The sequence below is a fragment of the Camelus ferus genome, chromosome 3 (assembly GCF_009834535.1).
Source record: "Camelus ferus isolate YT-003-E chromosome 3, BCGSAC_Cfer_1.0, whole genome shotgun sequence".
Classification (NCBI taxonomy): domain Eukaryota; kingdom Metazoa; phylum Chordata; class Mammalia; order Artiodactyla; family Camelidae; genus Camelus; species Camelus ferus.
Window position 1 is genome coordinate 113,890,727 of NC_045698.1, and position 20,151 is coordinate 113,910,877.

Genomic DNA, 20,151 nt, shown 5'->3' on the forward strand with positions numbered 1-20,151 from the left:
TGCCTGAGTGTCCAGATGTTCGAGTCCCTGGACAAGGGCCGCCACACTGCCAGACTTACCTCACACACCCTTCTACAAATGCTGCTCATTCCAGGCACAATTCTAAGGACTCTAATAACACTAACTTCCCCAACCCTCATTATGACTTATGAGGTTGTTCCTATTATTATCCCAATAAAAGGCAAATGAGGACACACAAGCAAAAAATGAAGGTTTAATTACTTGACTAACATCACCGGGGAATAAGTGAAAGTGTCCTTATTTGAACCTGGGCTTTATGGCGGAGAGACCCTGCTCCTGGCCACTACACTGTGTCACCTCTCTACATGGGATTCACACAGATTCTTTCCTGAGTGTAACCGATACTGTTCACAGCCTGAGAACTGCCAGGTCTAAATGAGAAGACTCAGTGGAAAGAACTGAGTTAAGTAGTCTGACTTCCTTCTCTGTGTCTCCAGCCAAGACCCTCAGCTGAGGCTGGGGAAGAGGCATGGAGTGACCTCCTAGGTCAGGGAATCCCCTGGAGGACCTTGAGGTCCTGATGCAGACAGACATCAGGTCCCCACTGTCTGTCCTTAGCTAACTGGTCCTCAGGTGACCTTTTCTTGGTTTTTGAATCTCACGACAGATGAGTTTCCCTTGCATTTCATGACTGATACTCAGTACCATTGTATTCTTACAGTCTCTGTATATAAACCCAGGTGAAATTATTTTTCAGGCTTTCACTTTCAGACAAATTCACTAATAGAAACAGAGAGTGCACTCCTATGGAAGGCTTTTCTAAACTCACTGTTCATTAAGATCTTCCCTTCCTGCTTTCTTCCTCCTCCCTCCACTTGCTCCTTCCTTGAGTTCCAAAGGACTGAACTCACTCCAGTCTTTCCCATACTTCTCACATCCATAAGCTATTGAGACTTTTATTAAGTTTCAGTTGTTTCCACCCCCCATCCCAGGAATTTTCTCACTTCATTTAAAATTTCTAATTTACTGGCATAAAATTGTGATATAATAATACCTTATTAATGTCTGTAGCATTTGTAACACAAAGTTTTAGAAATTCGCTAAGACTACAGCTACAAGGGAATTTATTCAAACTGTTATAACAGGGAAGTTTCAAAGGGAATGTCTCTCCAAATGTGAGGAATACGAGAGATTTTAAAGGGGAAAGAAAGAAAAGCAGCACTGCCTGCTCCAGTTTTGGTGGGTTTTGGTCAAGTAGGTATTGCAGTCTTACAGAAATGAGTTGTGTTTCTTTCTGATTTGGCTCATCTTAGCCCGTTACACCCTGTTCTCAGAATTGTCTCAAAGGAATTTAGGAGTGAGTTGCTGTTCTCTTGGTTTCAGAGAACAAGGTCAGGGTATGTGCACAGAAGGAAATTGGACAGTTCTCCATATTCCTCCTTTTTATTCCTGACTTTGGCTATTTGTGCACTTTTTATCTTGATCAATCTCACCAGAAGTTTGTCAATTTCATTAGCTTTTCTAAAACACATGCAGGCACGCGCGCACACACACACATACGGCTCTGTGGATTCTTCATGTTGTACGTTTGTTTTTCTATTTTGTAAATTTCTGCTCTTTATTACTTATTTTAACTTTCTTTGGGATTTATTTTGATTGTTGTAACTTTTTGAGAGATGGCTTATGTGATTAATTTCCAAGTTTTCTGATTTTCTGAAATGTCTTTCAAGGCTATAAATTTTTCTCTAAATACTGCCCAAACAGTAGCACTCTGGTTTTGACATGTAACATTTTCATTATCATTCAGTTGAAAATAGTTTCTTCTTTGAACCATGATGTTATTTTATTTTTCAATATATGAAGAAAGTTTATTCCAAACTCCAGGCCACACAACACAGACACATATAATTGATATTCACATCGAGGAATTGAAATAAATACACACACCACCTGCCACTGTCTTCCAAAACTGTTTCTAATCACACAGACTAATTCAAGATCCTCACTATGTGACAGTAATTTGAAAGACAAGTAATGAAAGTAGAGAAGTACATTGCGGAAAGTTATTGTATGCCAGGCACTTTGCACATCTTATTAGATCCCACAACATCCTGCATGGTGGGTGTTACAGAGCACTAAGAGGACACAGGCTCTAAGAGGCTAAGAAATTACCTGAAACTTCACAACTAATTAATAGGTGATATAGTTGAGATTTCAGTTCAAAAAAACTTTGCCTCTGAAGGTTAGTCAGATACTGCAACATCACAATGACTCCCAAATTAAGATGCATAAAAAGTACTCTGAGTTCTTCACAGATATTATGTAAAATATGAGGCAAGTCTTAGTAATATATCTAAATGTAGCCACTGGAAAGAAGTCCCTCTTCACTTCATCTGTAATTAGGATTTAGTTGTTCATTTTGCAGATCCTTACAGTAGTAATTAAACATTCCTTCTTTTGTATTATATGTGTTTTCAAACTGCTATTAAAGACAATTGGTCAGCATTTTAGCATTTTGCTGCTAATGCTCCACAAACATGGACAGCCAAAAAAAAATTAAGATGGTCCTGTGGAACACAAACCACGGCAACATATGGTATGCATTTAATTCTAACAAAGCATGCTTCTTAACCTCTGGGTGTCGCTCCACCATTTATAAGGCTATTCATTTCCAAGGAAGGTTCAGTTTCCAAAAGCAGGGTAGCAGACCCCAAGTGTGTTGTACAGCCATTCAGATGCATATAATGGGTCTGGATGCCTTTAGCAAGTGCATTTAGCACATGCTCCCTAACACTATCATATGTACTTACGATCTTCCCCTAGATGGTAAGCCCCTTGAGGGACAAGTGCCACGCCTGGTATCTCCCCTTGTGACAGAGTAGCAATACTGTCACATACAGAGCAATGTGCAATCTCTAAATTGCTCTTGTAGATAAGCCCCCCGACTATACTGTGACCTTTGCCACATCTTGCAGACGAGGCTCGCAGAGGCTAAGCAATTAGCTCAAATCATAAGCTAGTAAGTAATGTTTTCCTCTTGCCCACAACAAAAAATATTATTCCTTGTCTTGCAACTACTTTATTATTTTCTTCTTCTAAGGTTTGTTTTGTTTTGTTTTGTTTTGTTTTACTGAAGTAGTCAGTTTACAATGTTGTATCAATTTCTGGTGTACAATTGTTTCAGAGATATATATATATATATACATATATACACACATATATTCGTTTTCATATTGTTTTTCATTATAGGTTATTACAAGATATTGAATGCTCCTTGTGCTAGAAGAAACTTGGTGGGAATGTAGTTTGGTGCAGCTATTATGGAAAAATAGTTCAGAGATCCCTCAAAAAACTAAAAATAGACTTACCGTATGATCCAGCAATCTCACTCCTGTGCATATATCCAGAGGGAACTCTAATTTGAAAAGATACATGAACCCCAAGTTTATAGCAGTACTGTCTATATACAATAGCCAAGACATGGAAATAACCTGAATGTCCATTGACAGATGACTGGGTAAAGAAGCCGTGGTATATTTATACAATAGAATACTACTCAGCCATAAAAAAGAATAAAATAATGCCATTTGCAGCAACATGGATGGACGTAGAGATCGTCATTCTAAGTTAAGCCAGAAAGAGAAAGAAAATTACCACATGATATCACTTATATGTGGAATCTAAAAAAAGAAGATACTAATGAACATATATACAAAACAGAAACAGACTCACAGACATAGTAAACAAACTTACAGTTACTGGGGGAAAGGGAGTCGGAAGGGATAAATTGAGAGTTCAAGATTTGCAAATATTAACTACTATATAAAAGTAGACAAGTTGGAACCATTATTTAAAAATGTATCTGTAAATGTCTGAATATAATAGGGATGTTAAAAGTATTTTAATTCAATTTCAATTATTTTAAATTTGTTGAGATTGACTTTATGGCCCAGCATATTTGTCAATTACCACCCCCCCTTAATTAAAACATAGTTGACATATAACATTGGGTAAGTCAATTCTGACAATGTTTCATATGTGCTTGACAAAAAATATGCATCTTTGACACACTGGTGGGATGTTCCATACATGAGTTAGAATGCTTGTTAATCTTGTTGTTTAAATCTGTATCTTTACTAATTTTTAGTCTGCTTGTCCTATTACTTTAAGAGGTGTAAGACAATCTCTCATCCTAATGGTAGATTTTATGTTTCTCCTTTGACTTCTCCATGTTTGCCAAGTCCTGAGCTGTTATTAGGTACATGCTGACTTAAAACTGTTCTATCTTCCCAGTGTTTTCTCTTCCCTGAATCTTTTGTCTTATGTAACAACTTCCTTTATCTCTAGGAATGGTTTCTGCCTTGAAGTCCCTGTTGCATCTAGTATCAGTAGAGCTACACTAGTTTTCTATTGGCTTCGTGTAACTTCTTTCCATTCTTCTACTTTCAAACTTTGTACCCTTATATTTGAGTCTCTTCTAAGCAGCGATATATTGGGGTTTTGTACTTTTGCCCTATGTGCTATAGTCCGGATGTGTTTCCCCAAAATTCACAGGTTTGAATCCTAATGCCCAGTGTAATGGTGGTAGGAGGTGGGGCCTTTGGGAGGTAATTAGTTTGTTCTGGCTGATATAACAAAACACTACAGACTGGGTGGCTTATAAACAACAAAAATGTATTTCCAGAGTGATTGGAGCATGGTTGGGTGGGCGCTTTCTTCAGGGTTGCAAAATTCTTGTTGCATCCTCACATGGAAGAAGGGGCTGGGGAGTCCTGTGGGGTCTCTTTATAAGAGCACTAATCCCATTCATGAGGGCCCACCCTCATGACCTAATCACAAAGACAGGCATATAAGGAAAAAAGGCAGCATGACTGAAAGCCAGAAGAAAAGAACAGACTCACACAGACTTCACATTAGAATTATTGGGTACATGTGTGAAAACAACTGCTTAAAATATTTAAAGATGTATTTGGCAACAGTCTGTAAAACAGGAGGAAAGAGAATTGGTGAGCTAAAAAGTATGTTTGAAGTAGTTATCCAGAACGCAGCATGGAGATACAGTCTGACATCTTTGTCATTTAGTGAAATCAGATTAAATGTAAATATTGGTATTTCTCGGCTTAAGCTTTACCATCTTTTTTTTCTTGTATCACCCCCTTTTTACTTACCTTTTTGATTAAAACTTTTTTCTATTAGTATTGAAATTATGTTCTATTTTTGATTCCTCTAGATTTTACAATATTCATCAGTCACCAAAACCTTCACCCTAATATAATACCTCAAACCTTTTTAATCTCTCTTGATTTATATATCATTGTCGTCTGGTATTCTAAGTCCATTGTAACAACTCTAGATTTTCATTGTTTGGTATAAAATGTTCAGTTACATTTGCCTACCTGTTTTGCTCTTCATTTCTTTTTGCATCTCAAAACCCCATCTGAGATCACTTTCCTTCCACATTAAAATGCATTAAAATTTCCTTTAATGAGGGTCAGCAGGGAATGAGTAAGAGACATTTTTGTCTTAAAATGTGCTTATTTCATCCTCACTCATAAGATAGTTTCATTGGGTAAAAAATTTTAGGTTGACAGTTACTTTCTACTTTCATACTGACTTTACATTCTACTCATTTGGCTTCCAGTGTTGCTGTTGAGAAGTCTGTTGTTCCTTTAAAGATAATTTTAATTCTTTGGCTGTTATTTTTTCCCTTTGATTTTCTGCAGTTGCACTATGATGTGTGTCGATGTGATTTTATAAATCTATCCTAGTTTGTGTCCTTTGGGCTTTTAAATCTATAGATTTGTATTTTTCATCAGTTCTGAATATCCTCAGCCCCATCACCTCTGCCCTTTGTCTTCTGTCTTTGCCTTCTAAGACTGTGATTAAATGTTAGAACTTCCCAGTGAGATCTTCCCATCTCTCTGGGTTTTCTCATATTTCTCTATCTCCATGCAGACCATCTACATTTTAAAAAAAGTCTTTTTCTATGTTTTTGGTGGGAAACTGACCCAAATAACCTAGCCTACCCTTTCCAGAAAAAAAGTATTGCCTCACCTTTTCAATATTTTTCTCTTTTCTAGACTTTGAGGTTTTCTAGTCTAGATTTTTAGATTTATATACTTTATTTCTATCCTTCTAGTGCTTGCCCATGACATTTTGCCATATTTAACTCAAAATCTAGATAAACAGCATCTTGACCCTCCTCCCAAATAACACAAGCACTTTAGCCTGCGTCACACAGATCTTCCAGCTTCCAATTTACCTATTGTCCAATATTTCAATTCTATTTCTTTCAGCCTTGAGAATTAGATGTGGCCTTTTTTAAGTGTTTTGATTTGCCTATATATGTCAGAAAACTAATTTTTCTCTTTGCATATCAAACGTTCCCTGGAAGCGGGTGGGGCTTGTGGTCCCTAAACCAGCTTGAGTCCAGAGGAGGGCCTGCACCAGCTCATTTGATCTGCACCACAAAGTCTGGGATGGAAAGACCCCTTCCTCATCTGGGATCAGTCCCAGCAGCACACATCCGGCCTGAGGTAGGCTCAAGGCCTGAGCACTTGGTAGACTGCAGCCCATTTTCTGTGTCTGAGTCAATGGAGGCTGCAGTGGGAACATGCCCTGGTGTTCAGTGGGCTGGGACACTCTGAATCCCCATGTCGTAGCCGTCTTCTACCTTGTTATCTAACCTGTGTCTCTCTCAAAAGTACATGATGCAGTAGGTCCAGGTGGAGCTCATGCAGGTGTGTGTGTGAGGGGGTTGGGGGCCTCAAGCCACTGGCACACCAACAGCCCTGGCCACATGAAAACCTTAAGTAATCTGATCATCTCAGTTAGAGCTGGTCCTATATTCAGCAAATGAAAGGATGTTGACGCTCAGTGGCCACTGGAAATCAGTACTCTACAGCCTCTTTCCTTTCTGCCCACTGTGTACCAGGCCTGCCAAGGACTGGCCACCCTGGAGGATGCACGAGCATTTCCGATGCTGCCTTTGATCAGGCCATCCTATTTCCCACTCCTCCCTCTTAAAAAGACCCAATCAACTTCCTGTTTAGATGTCACCCTGCCTCCCTTCCAGTGGCTGCAGCTCACTTTCCTTGCAACATTCATGGTTTAGTTCAGCATCCATTAGGGCAGCTTTGTGTGTGGTCTCTCCCCACTACCTACTCCTGCTACCTAGTGCCTAGGACAGTGTGCCTAGCAGATCGTCAACAAGTACTTGCTGAATAAGTTAATACAAATCTGTGGATGGGGTCAGGTTTGCCAGTGCTGCATGTAGAGAAGGACAAAGAGCAGGAGTGGCTGTGGCATTCCCAAGTGGAGCTGAGTGGCAGAAATGCCTTCCCTCTCCTTTTTCTACCATAATCCTCCCACCTCCACCCCCACCATCAAAACTTACCTTGTTTGAAGGCAGAGTGAGAGAAATACTCCTAGAGAGAGGCATGTGTATAGAAAAAGGAATCCTGGAGAGAACCAGGAAACTATGTGACCAGACACTGTTCTCTTGTTAAGAGTAGATTTTGCAGCCAGAGAGACCTGACTTAGAATTCAGCCTCTACTGACAGACCCCACCCAGAGTATTCTCAAACAGGTTACTTAATTCTCAGAAGACTCTCTTTTTACTCTGAGTTTCCTAGTTACCCGCCTTATATATAGTTAACAATACTGTGTTAATTTCTACTCTTCCCAAGAGAACTGTTTCTGTGTAACGACTGGACCACTCACACAGCCTGTCCACTCCCAGGGGTTAGGATCCAGCCCCAACAGGATCAATCCAATCTGCACTTCTCCTGACGGAGGCGCCACCTAATTTCTCATGAAATTTGAGCTACTAGCCCTGTGGGATGAGTCCCCTGCTGCCTCCTTGGTTTGGATTTGGTATAACTTACCCCACAAAGATATGACAGACAAGTGGCTTTCTCCGTATGCTACTCCACCTAAAGTATGTCACAGCCTGTTTACTTTTGAAGAATTGCTTTATTGGAGTTTCACCTTACCTTGCCTTGCAAGAGCCACTATCTGGCTCTTCATGGCCAAGAGAGTGAGCCCTCAACAAAGTATGCATAACATTTTACAACAGACAATACACACACATAATGAATGAAATCTTTACAATAACACAATCCAAAACAATCAAACATTGAACAGGTTAAGAATGAATTTCCTACTATCCCTTGATTACTAGTAGCTACTTAGCTTTTTAGTTCCCGCGATAAAATGCCCTCCTTCTCAGCATTCCTATTCATAGGAATCCCTGAATCAATTCTTTCTGTGTAAGGTGCAAATTCATGTTGAGATGTGTTCCATTAGTCATCGAATGTGCTGAATTTCTCTCCATGGTAAAACCCTTCCTTTGTAGCATAACATGTGAGGTTTTCACTTATCACACATTCATCATTCATTGAGGGGGTTCATTTGAAATTTTAAGTTTTACCCATTAAAATAGTATATCACAACATTACAACAGGACAGCACAGTCAACTTGCATTTATTTATGAGTGACTCTCTCTTATCTCCTGTTAGATTTATAAGTCTATACTTTTTACATTTCCTACAGTGAAATCCAAATTGTGTTTCAGAAGTTGCCATCATTCCCCCGAATCATTTAGTTATGTCAAGGTTATACTTCATGATCACTGCTATCTGGGTTTATATTCCCTGAAGCCTCTCTCTCCCTGAATTTGCCTACTGGAGGTCCTTCTTGGGTCTTTTCCACTGACCAGTGGATAACTGGGATTCAAGGCTATACCTGAATTTCCTACATTTCTGTTCAGAGTTTACCCAAATGTGAACTTTCTGATGGTGACTATATGACTTCTAATTGAAGTCTTTTCCTCATATGTGTGTTTTCATTTATGTCCAGAAATGTCTGCTCCATCACTTTGACAGGTTTTATCCCCAGTACAAACTATTTTACATTCCATAAGGGCTCAATTACTTTGACACTGGAACCTTCTTTGCTGGCTATGATTGAAAAATCACAGAAAAAAGTTACTCATGAATTCACCTATACTATGTAAATTATAAGCCATGAACAATGACCTCAGATGCTCTTGTAAGGTTTTTCTTCCACTTGAGTTCTTTGATACCTGGTAAGCTCTGCCTCCTACAGAGACACACTCATCCTGGTCCCATCCAGAGCATTCCCTCCCTCATGAGTTCTCTTCTGTGATGTGCCACTATGGCTTCCCATACTTGTCACATTTAAAGGTCCCTCTCCAGTATGGGTTCTTTTATGCTTGGTGAGATTTGATCTGATATTGAAAGCCTTCCCACACTCATTACATCGGTATGGCTTCTTTCCTGTGTGGATCCTTCTGTGTTGGTCAAGGACTGATCTATAATTGAAGGATTTCCCACACTCACAATTATAGGGCTGCTGTCCACTGTGGATACTTTTATGGTTGATAAGACTCGAGTGTGAGATGTACGCCTTCCCACACTCATCACACCTATAGGGTTTCTCACCTGTGTGGATCCTTTTATGCACCGTGAGGCCTGAGCTGTTCCTGAAGGCCTTCCCACACCTGTCACAGATATAGGGCTTTTCCCCTGTATGGATCCTCTTGTGCTGAGAAAGGAGTGAGCTGTAACTGAAAGACTTCCCACACTCGACACATTTGAAGGGTTTCTCCCCAAGATGGACTCTTTTATGGCTTATGAGGGTTCTGCTCGAGAAAAAAGCTTTCCCACACTCATCACATGTGTAGGGTGTCTTGCCAGGGTGGGTACTTTTATGGTTAATAAGGCTTGAGTGTGAGATGTAGGCTTTTCCACACACATCACATTCATAGGGCTTCTCACCAGTATGGATTCTTTTATGCACTTTAAGGCTTGAGTTGTTTCTGAAGACCTTCTCACACCTGTCACATTCATAGGGTTTCTCTCTAGTGTGGACCCTTTTGTGTTGAGAAAGGAGTGAGGTGTAATTAAAAGATTTCTCACACACATCGCATTTGTAGGGCTTCTCCCCAAGATGAATTTTTTTGTGGTTTATGAGGGTTCGGTATGTGATAAAGGCTTTTTCACACTCATCACACTTATAGGGCTTTTCCCCAGGGTGTACACTTTTATGGTTTATAAGGCTTGAGAGTGAGATGTAGGCCTTCCCACATTCTTCACATTTGTAAGGTCTCTCCCCAGTGTGGATTCGCTTATGTACTTTAAGGCCTGAATTATTTCTGAAGGCTTTTCCACACTCGTCACACCCAAAGGGTTTCTCCCTTGTATGGATTCTTTTATGCTGTTCAAGGGCAGAGCTGTAATTGAAGGACTTCTCACAATAAGTACATTTATAGGGCTTCTCCCCAAGATGGATTCCTTTGTGGTTTTTAAGGCTAGAGCGTGAGATATAGGCTTTTCCACACACATCACACTTGTATGGTTTTTCCCCGGTATGGAGCCTCCTGTGGACCTTGAGTCCTGAATTGTTTCTGAAAGTTTTTCCACACACATCACATACATAAGGTCTTTCCCCAGTGTGAATTGTCTTATGTTGAAGAAGAAGTGAGTTATAACTGAAGGATTTTCCACACTCCTTACATTCATGGGCTTTCTTACCAGGGTGAATGCTTTTATGGACGGCGAGGCCTGAGCTATAGCTGAATGCTTTGCCACAGACATCACATTTGTAAGGTTTCTCTCCTGTGTGGATCCTTTTATGCACTATAAGGCCTGAGCTGTTCCTGAAAGCCTTTCCACATTCATCACATTCATAAGGTTTCTCTCCAGTGTGGATGACTTTATGCTGAATGAGGAGAGAGCTATAATTAAATGATTTCTCACACTCATCACATTTATAAGGTTTATCTCCAAAGTGGATGCTTTTATGGTTTAAAAGTGTTCTGCAGGTAATGAAGGCCTTCCCACACTCGTCACATTCATAGGGCTTTTCCCCTGTGTGAATCCTTTTGTGGACTCTAAGGCCAGAGCTATTACTGAAGGTTTTCCCACAGATGTCACATTCATAGGGCTTCTCGCCTGTGTGGATCCTTCTGTGGACTCTGAGACCAGAGCTGTTCCTGAAGGCCTTCCCACACTCGCCACATTCATAGGGCTTCTCCCCAGTGTGGATCCTCTTATGCTGATCCAAAACAGAACTATAATTGAAGGATTTTCCACACTCATCACACTTACAGTTCTTTTCCCCAGAATGGGTGCTTTTGTGGTTTACAAGGCTGGAGTAGGACATGTAGGCTTTCCCACATTCCTCACACTTGTACGGCTTCTCCCCAGTATGGATCCGCTTGTGGACACGAAGGCTCGAGCTGCTCCGGAAAGTCCCTCCACAGTCATCGCACTCGTAGCGTTTTTCACCAGTGTGCATAATTTTATGTTGAACAAGTCGGGAATTATATTTGAAGGATTTCCCACACTCATCACACTTATGTGATTTCTTAACAGCACTGGTTTTCTGTAGACTGGAGTGAGAGTTCCCATTAACGCTCTCCATGCACTTGCCCTGTTCACTGCTTTTCGGTTCTGCAGGGACAGTCTGGTGTGCAGTATGTTTTGAGCTCAGATGTAAGCTTTTCTCAGATGCCTCATCTTCCTGTTCTGTCTTTATATTTGCTGTATTCTTGGCTTTGCCAATCTTTTCCCTGATGCCACTTTTGTCTTCCTTCATTCTTTCTCCCTCAGGCTTTTCCAACTGATCCTCTACCTTGCTATCCCAATCACAAGTTTCACCAACCTTAGATTCCTGCATATGATCCTTGTGAAGACCTTCCACTTTTAGCCACACAGATTCTGCATTTCCAATATTTTCATACTTTTCAGTTGACTCCTCATCCTCAGTGCCCCTCGTCTTCAAATGTGACACTAAACCAAGAAAATGAAAATGATACCTGTTCACTTGGTTTAGAAGAAACTGAAGGAATTACATCCGAAAGCACTCATTCACTCAACAAATGTTTATTGATGGATACAACACTGGACAGGCCAACATTTCTGCCCCTGTGGAGCTAATGTGAAAATGCCAGAGCCCTGGATTGTCAATGGAACAAAGAGCTTTTCTATTCTTGCAAAACAGCTTAGCATGAAGGCAAGTTGAAATGGGTTGAAATAAGGCACAGAACCAAGGGCAACAATGATCAGTTTTTGAAAAATGCCACCTAGTCTTGGAAAAACAGAGGGTAGAAGGAATCTCTGAAGAATTAAGAGACAGAAAGATTAGTAAGACAAAAGCTAAGAAGACATAATTAGCAGAAGGCAGACAAAACTAAAGGAGAAATGAGTACATGGGTAAAGGTATTGGAAAGTTGGTTATGAAATCATGAGGACAGTCAGGTCAGAGATAAGAAAGAAAACGAGCTACAGCTGCCTGCTATTGGTATGGCCTCCTGGATTTCCACCCCAAAGAAAATACTGACCCTGGAGAGCAGTTTAGTCAGGGAGGAACTCTACATGGAAGAACATATTCTGGCCTTCCAGGCAAAGAGCTTTCACTCCTACTTTATGAACAGGCTAACTTGAGTCAGAGCATATCAAAGATCAGAAGCTAAAACACAAAGCATTAAGCAAAGGAAATAATACTGCCTAGGTTCAAATACCTAGAAGCTGTGTGACCTCAAGAAAGTTATTTAACCTCTTTATGCCACAGCTTCCTCTTCTGTAAAATGAGGGCAACAGAACTGCTGTATTAAATAGCCTATATAAAGCACTGAGAACAATGCCAGTCACCTGGTTAGTTCTATATGCTATATCACCTATTTTATTATTCAAACAAGGCCAAGTTACTGGATCAGGGCTGGAACCTGAGGATAAAGCACAGGACTCAGGAAAGGTAAAATCCTTCTCCAGCCAGGGGCCAGGCAGTGACTCTCTGTTCTCCTTAAGGCACTCTACCCACAGCTGGCTACCTACTAAAAGACTGACTCCTGAGACATCTCCCACCAACTTAGACAATCAGACATTTGTGATTAGGCTGAGTTAAAATTCAGACCTCTTCTCTTACCCTGGGTGTCAGACTCTCTTGGTCAGTACTCTGTAACTCTATTTAGAAATTCTATATGTGAACACGTGACAAGGAAGCAGGGGCAATAAAAGAGAAGTAAGATATATACTCTGGAGTGGACATGTATAAAGAATCACACTCATCATCCAACTTATGCTAATGGGTTTGGAGTGACAAATTCTGAATTAAAATGAATAGAACAGTGGCCAAGAACTCAGAATATCACCAGGAAGATAAAATAATAATCACTCAGTAGACATTTAAACCAAAGGTGGTTCACCTGAAAAAGCTTCACAAAATGACTGTTAAGTAATATCAGATAAGAGATCATTAGAAATCACCGAGAGAAGACAGCACAACCTAAGTTCCTTGCTCCCTTTCTTTACTACCTGGGGCAAAGCAGTCCATGTCACTTAAAATGTGAGGGCTAATGGGTGGGCAGTGGAATTCCAGACCATCAACAGCAACACACCTTTTATCTGTGCCGAATCCTGCTCCTACCACACCAGGGATCATGTTCCATCCATTCCCTTGGCCTTGGCCCCTCCAATGCTACTCACCCTCAGCCCACAGAAAGGAAAGATGTTCAAGTTTCTACAGCCTTAAAACCAAATCCCCTAAAATTGCCAGGAAAACACAAAAAATTTATCAGGAGGGGCTGGGAGGAAGGGCTACAAGGGAGGAGGACTAGCCACACTAGATAGATAAATACACCAAAAAGCTGCTAAAATTAAAACAGTGTGATATTGGTGTATAAATAAACAGAATGGAATCAAAATCTAGAAACAGTCCCAGTTACACACAGAAATCAAGTATATAATAAGGATGGCATATCAAATTATTGAGGCAAAAAGGGTCTTTTTAATAGTGTTGAAACAACTATAAAGCCACTTGGAAAAAATAAAATTAGGTTCATTCTTTACACCACACACAGGAATAAACTCCAAATGTAGCAGAACTCTAAATATTAAAAAGTGGCACTATACAAATTTTAGAAGAAAACACAGGTGAATGCCTCTATAACCTGAGTACACAGAGAGTGTTCTGTGACCCAGATGCAATAAAAGACTGATAAATCTGACTGTATAGAAATAAAAGTAAAATTGCATGGCAAAAATATCATAAGCAAAATCAAGAAATAAATGACCAAGAGGCAGAAAATATTTGCAACATACATCATGTGTAAGGCCTAGTACCCTAATATTCAAAGAATCTTTAAAAGTTGGAGAAAAATAGACTAAAAATCCTACAGAAAAAATGGGCAAAAGACGTAATAGACAATTCACAAAAAGAAATACTAAAACAGTCCTTAAAAGTATTTTCAGTTTCACTCATAGTAAGAGAAATGCAAATAAGAATTATACTAAGATCTCCTTTCTCATCTGTCAGATTGGCAAATAGTCAAAAGCTTAATAGCATACTCTGTGGGTGAGGGTGTGGCGAAACAGGCACTCTCATCCATCACTGGGAATGCAAACTGGCATAACACCTGTTGAAGGAAATTTGCCAAAATCTACACAACTATGTACACATTATACTCTAATCCAGAAATCCCATCTAGGAATTTATAGTGAAGATACACTTCCAATACAAAAGTATATATGCACAAAGTTATTCATCACAGCATTATTTTAAATTACAGGGTCAGTCAGTAAATGTGGAGGGAGTAAGTAGACCGGGAATCAAAAAAACACATTCTGCAACAATCAGAGTAAAGACTGGATTAGGGAGAATTACTGATGGATTCTAAATCCAGGGCGAAATTCTGAGAATGAGCTGTATATATGCATGGTCTTAAAATATTCCTAAAAGAAAAAATAGTACTTTTACAGTGGAGAGATTAGACAATGCCTTGGCAAGATGTCTTAAATTAATACCACCAGTGGGGGCACATACATATCATGTGCTCCCAGATGTGACACCCTGAGGATACATCACCTGTTAGAAAGCATTACCTGAACTGAAACACAAGGAAACATCAAGTAAATCAGGTAATTTTCCAAAATAAAGAACATTCTACTAAAAGATATTTATATTCTTCAAAAGCATCATTTTCATAAAAGACAAAGAAAGGCTACAGAAATGCTCCATATGAAAAAAGACTAGAGAGATTTGACCACTAAATTGAATACCTGACCTCAACTGGATCTGTACTGGAGGGAAAAGCTGTTATAAAAAATAATTATGTCAACTGACAAAACTGGAATATAGTTAAGTTAGGCAAAAATATCAACATACTGTAACTATGCAACCCTTAGTAAATATACACTGAGTGTTTAGGGATAAAGGGCCATGATGTAAGTTACCCTCAAATGCTTTGGTGGAAAAAAAAAAAAAATATATATATATATATGCATGAAAGAGCAACAAAGAGAAGACAAAGGAAGATGTTAAGCACAGGTAAATAAGTAAAGTGTATTTTTTTCACTTTTCTTATCCTTGAAATTCTTTCTGTATATTTGAAATTACTTCCAAATAAAAAGTTTAAAAAATGCCAAAATGTAAATTTTAAATTCTCTCAACTACACCTTCCCCTCCAGGTACTGCTTTCGCCATCCTGCCTCCTGTTCAGTTGTGTGTGGAAAAAGTGGTCTTCACGTCTCATCTCCCCTCATGCCTCATCTATTCAACTTGATTTCTTCTACTCAGTCCGTGCTGCATTAGTTTCTTCGGGGCCAGGTGCTGACTCCCCTGCCTGCTGGCCCCTGGATGTTCCTGGCCCCCTGTTCCACCCTGGCCCTTTCCACTGCTGACTCTACATACTCTGCCTGGGCAGTCCTGTCTATACACATGGCTCCTACAAGCTGTCTGGCAGAGCCTCATCTCTGGCCCAGACCACTCTCTTCAATTATAGAGCCTCATATCCACCTTGTTCCCTGTTGCCTAAATCAGACGTGGGCTCCTCTCTTTCCCTTATCACTCCACATCCAAAAGACTTTAAGAACAGCTGATTCTGCTGCCTGCACAGTTCTCAAGTCCCCACGCCCATTCCTAATACTAAGTTCTTAGGTTAAGCCTCCTAAATTCCCTTCTGCCGTAGTCTCCCTACCTTCACTCTTATCCCTGTCCAATTCTTCCTCCAACAGCTGTCAGGAGTTCTGTAAAATGCACACCTGGGCACTCCCCATTAGGTGTTCCCAGGCTACTTGGTGAGGTTCTTCAAGCCCTCTGCACCTGGGCAGCTGGAGTGACTTGCTGGACACCGAAGGGGCCATGCTAATTTACTCCTTGCTGACACCACACTTACTGATCCGTAGTTCAGGTGGACCCTTTCCCTTCTCTGATAGGCTAATTCTCAGGCCCCTTCATGTCCTCTGGGATTCCTTGTTTGATTGGCTGCTGACTGGCCTGCTCTGCATGAAATTACAAATACTTCACTGTTTACCTCCCTGACCTAGGCAGACTCCAGGAGTCTCCCTGTTCTAGCCCTGCTTAACCTCCTCTCAGTGGAAGCAGTGTATTCCATCATCTGATGTAGTTCACCCAATCCTCTTAATGACTGAAATCAAAATAGCAATATAAACGTGCATCTTCATTGAAAATAGATAGTTTTCAATAAGATTGAGATAATTAATCCAAGATGAAGAAAAGTTCAGTCAAAAACATGGGCAGAAAAACACTAAAACATGATGGTATTACAAGGGGGGAGTCTGTGGGAGGTACTTAGGTCATGAGAGTGGAGCCTTCGTGAATGGGATTAGTGTTCCAATAAAAGACACCCCACAGAGATCCCCTGGTGCCTTGATCTTGGACTTCCCAGCCTCCAGAACAGAAAAAACAAATTTCTGTTGTTTATAAGCCACCTTAAAAACCTAGTCTGTGGTATTTTATCATAGCAGCCCGCATGGACTAAGACAGCTGCTAAACTGTAAAGAGAATGTAACAAAATATTGTTACCCTTATAAATAATACTGAAGATGCACTCTAGTATCTCAGTTATACCTGAGGCTGAGTATTGCCCAAGGAACTTCTATTATGATCCATATCCTGCTTTTCTCCCCAGCGACCGGGCTAGTCCTAGGGTCACAGAGATGGATAAGACAAGTCCATCAAGGACTTGCAAAACTAGTAGGAGAGTCTGGCAGGAAAATAACCAACACAATAAAAATGGCAGACATGAGGCATGGATGAGCTAAGAGGCAGAAGGGGTAGATTGCTTCAAAAAACTAGGTAGAGCTTCAGGAAGAGATAAACAGCTGTAACAGAGAGAACAGCAGGTGCAAAGGGGCGCGTGTTCACCACCCACTGGACATCTGGAACAGAGGATGGCAAGCACAGCTGGACAGTGGGCCAAAAATAAGCGCTGCACCAGGGTCTGCCCGTCATACTAAGGAGTCTAGACTTGACCCCCAGAAGTTTTAGGCAAAGAGTAGCAAACTCGGATATGCATTTTGGAGATAACTTATTCCATCAAATCAGGAGTTAGCAAAGGGTCAGATAGAAAACATTTTAGGTTTTGGGGGTCACATTCAATTCTACTGCTTATTTTTCTTTCTTTTTTCTTTTCGGTTTCTTTTTAACACCCCTTAAAAAATGTAAAAACCATTCTCAGTTTGCAGGCCATACAAAAACAGGCCATAGACCCAAAAGTCTGCCAGTCTCTGTTAGATAATATCAAGGAATCAGAGTAAATTTAGGATGGTGTGAGGTAACAGCACTGTGGCTATGTTCTAAGTGTCTTTTTTTTTAGACTAAGCTATGCTAGGTGAAACAGTATGATGTCTGGAATTTCCTTTAAAATACTCCAACAAAGAAAAAGAGAAAGGTGAAACAAAGGTAGGAGAATTCTAATAACTGTGATGGATGTATGGAGTTCACTGTACTATACTACTTTCCTGTTATGTTTACATTTTTTATCATATAAAATTAAAAGAAATAAAGACCACTCATACTAGTTGCAGTGGGAGAATGGATTGAGGGGAGAGAGAACTGAGTCCTAGAGTCTGGAAGGAGGTTATTATAACCCATCAAGACAGATGTGATGGCTAACTCATGTATGCCCTAGGACAAAAGGAAGGAATCACTTCAAAAGCACAACTCCTGCACAGAGAGAGGGCCAGACGGGTTTAATTTCTCAAAAGTTCTCAGCATTGATGGGGAAACTCCTCTTTAACCAGTTCTCAACAGGGAGCAAGCATGACCCAATAGCATGGTTACATTAGTTAAAAATTTGAGCCATAGATAACCATCCACTCCTTCCAAATTACACATGACCCAGAAACTCTGGGCACCTCTATGCTGGTTGTTCACATTCTACCACCAATGTCTAGAAAAGCTCGGGGAGATAGTAAGAACCTACCCTTAACGCTTACTATTCCTACCCAGGAGTCAGAAGCCACTTCTCAAGAGACTAGGCAACTCACAAAAGAGGAATTGTGGCTCACTCTGGCTGAAAATTCTTGCCTTAACAACAGACTTCAGCAAGCAACAGCTGCAACATGCCTGCAGCTACTATGGATTTTCGGAGTCCTGACCATATTCCACAAGTCAGTCTACCATATGGATTCTGTGCCTTAAGTTCTTGATATCATACTGGACTTGGAGGTGACCATACAAAGAAAAAGAGAAAACAAGAGGAAATGTGAACACAAAATACTTACCAACTCAGAAGAAAGAAGTGGGAGGATGGGACAAATGAAAGATGGGACTAAGGAGTGAGAGAAGTGACATGCAGATGGCAAGAGAGAGAGTATGGTTTGTGCTTTATTACTGCATTTAGCTTACGAGTATCAGAATTGTAAATGGTTAACATAAGTTGGTTCTACTGATTAATCCTTATGATTAAAGATGATTTTTCCTTAAAATAAAAAATGAAATAGAACATTCTCATACCTGGTAGTAGAGAAGAGATTTCAAGTCACCCTAAGGAATAAAGTAAACAAAGGAGATTCTGAAAGGGAGGCTGAGAGATTTTTCTGAAGCTAAAGGGGCAAAGATTGGCTTGAGGAGAATCATTAATAGAACTAGTTTATTAGGCTGCTGTAAAGCTAAGTATCATAAACACAAGTCTCAGGAGAGAAAAGCTACATGGTTTAATTTGTTCTCTAAACACTCTATATGAGTTACTATAATAATGACTTGGCATATTTGACAATGTAGCAATACCTGGCTGAGTTAACATAAAACAAAACTTTTTTATGACGGTTAATCCTTTCTTTTAAAAAACCCTGCTCAGATATGCCCTAGTACAACATCATTGCGTACATCATTGTTTAAAGTGACAAAAAAAAAAAAAAAAATGGAAACAACCCAAATGCCCTGAATAGATCCAAAAATTATGAAACATCCAACAGTGGTCAATCCAATACCACAGCAGTATATTTAAAAAAGAGAAGCAGCAAAAAAAAAAAAAAAAAGAAAGAAAGAAAGAAAGAAAAAAAAAAAGCCCTTCATGTTCTGATGATCTCTAAAACAGATTAAGCAAAAGAAGCAAGTGGCAGAGCTCTGAACAGTACCCTACCACCTATGTGAAAAAAGGGGGCACTAACATTCCTATTTGCCAGTGTTTGCACAAAGAAATTCTGGAAGGATACATTCAAATAAACTAACAAATGTGGTTGGTGATCTGAGGGGTTGGGCCTAGGAATATGGGCAGAAGAAAACCTTTTCACTGACAGCTTTTCATATTTTTAAGATCTGAATCATAAGAATGAATACATTACATATTCAAAAATTTATTTTAAAAAAATCCTCGTGCTTTCAAAAAGTGAACACTCCTGGCGGCCACCTAGTCCAAACGTCTTAGAGCAGCACACCCAGCCCCAGCCATCTTTCACATCCTCAAGCCTGGGTTCCCGCAGGCTGTCCCCAGGTCTAGGAGCCTCTCGACCTTCTCCCTACCTAGTCAATTCCTGATCATCTTGTAGAGCCAGCGCTCCGGATCTCCGGTCTGTATAACACGTGAGCTCCCCTAGGGCGAAGGCTGGAAAGCCCCTCCCGGTGGCTCGATCCACACCTGAGGCAGGAGTCTCTCAACATCATTCCCCCATCAAAGAAAAAAAGTGGGGGAGGGGGCGAATCAGATCACCCCTCAGGGCCCCCCCCCCAACTCTCGTATTCACTCTCAAATATCAGGGCCAAACTTAACAGCAACGGGGGCACAAATGGTGGCTCAGTTAAAAGCGCTCATTTTCAGGGTTCCCCTCCTGCCCGAGACAGCAGCGAGTAGTTGAGAAACACGGGGGCGGGGCCCTAGCCCTTCTCCAGACACCGGGCAGCCCCAGCCAGGCCCTGGCCCC

General features: G+C 40.5%; 1 protein-coding gene and 1 long non-coding RNA gene across 10 annotated transcripts in view; one reads left to right on the plus strand and one right to left on the minus strand.

Moving 5' to 3' along the window:
* Positions 1–19,602, plus strand: part of LOC116662813 — a 39,164-nt gene extending 19,562 nt beyond the window's left edge. The window contains exon 2 of the long non-coding RNA XR_004318901.1: positions 18,239–19,602. This is a non-coding gene — a long non-coding RNA (uncharacterized LOC116662813). The remainder of the gene's footprint in view (positions 1–18,238) is intronic.
* Positions 1–20,151, minus strand: part of ZFP62 (ZFP62 zinc finger protein) — a 46,031-nt gene that overhangs the window by 9,489 nt on the left and 16,391 nt on the right. For 2 of the 9 annotated variants that reach the window (XM_032477230.1, XM_032477231.1), the window contains exon 2: positions 7,916–11,778. The exons of 1 other annotated variant lie outside the window; for it this stretch is intronic. In XM_032477230.1, the coding sequence (XP_032333121.1) occupies positions 9,065–11,778 (2,714 nt within the window). In that variant the 3' untranslated portion in view covers positions 7,916–9,064. Of the gene's footprint in view, positions 1–7,915; positions 11,779–18,745; positions 18,776–19,753; positions 19,962–20,151 lie in introns of those variants that run through there. 6 more of the 9 variants (XM_032477234.1, XR_004318888.1, XM_014553563.2 and 3 more) reach the window with 6 other exon arrangements.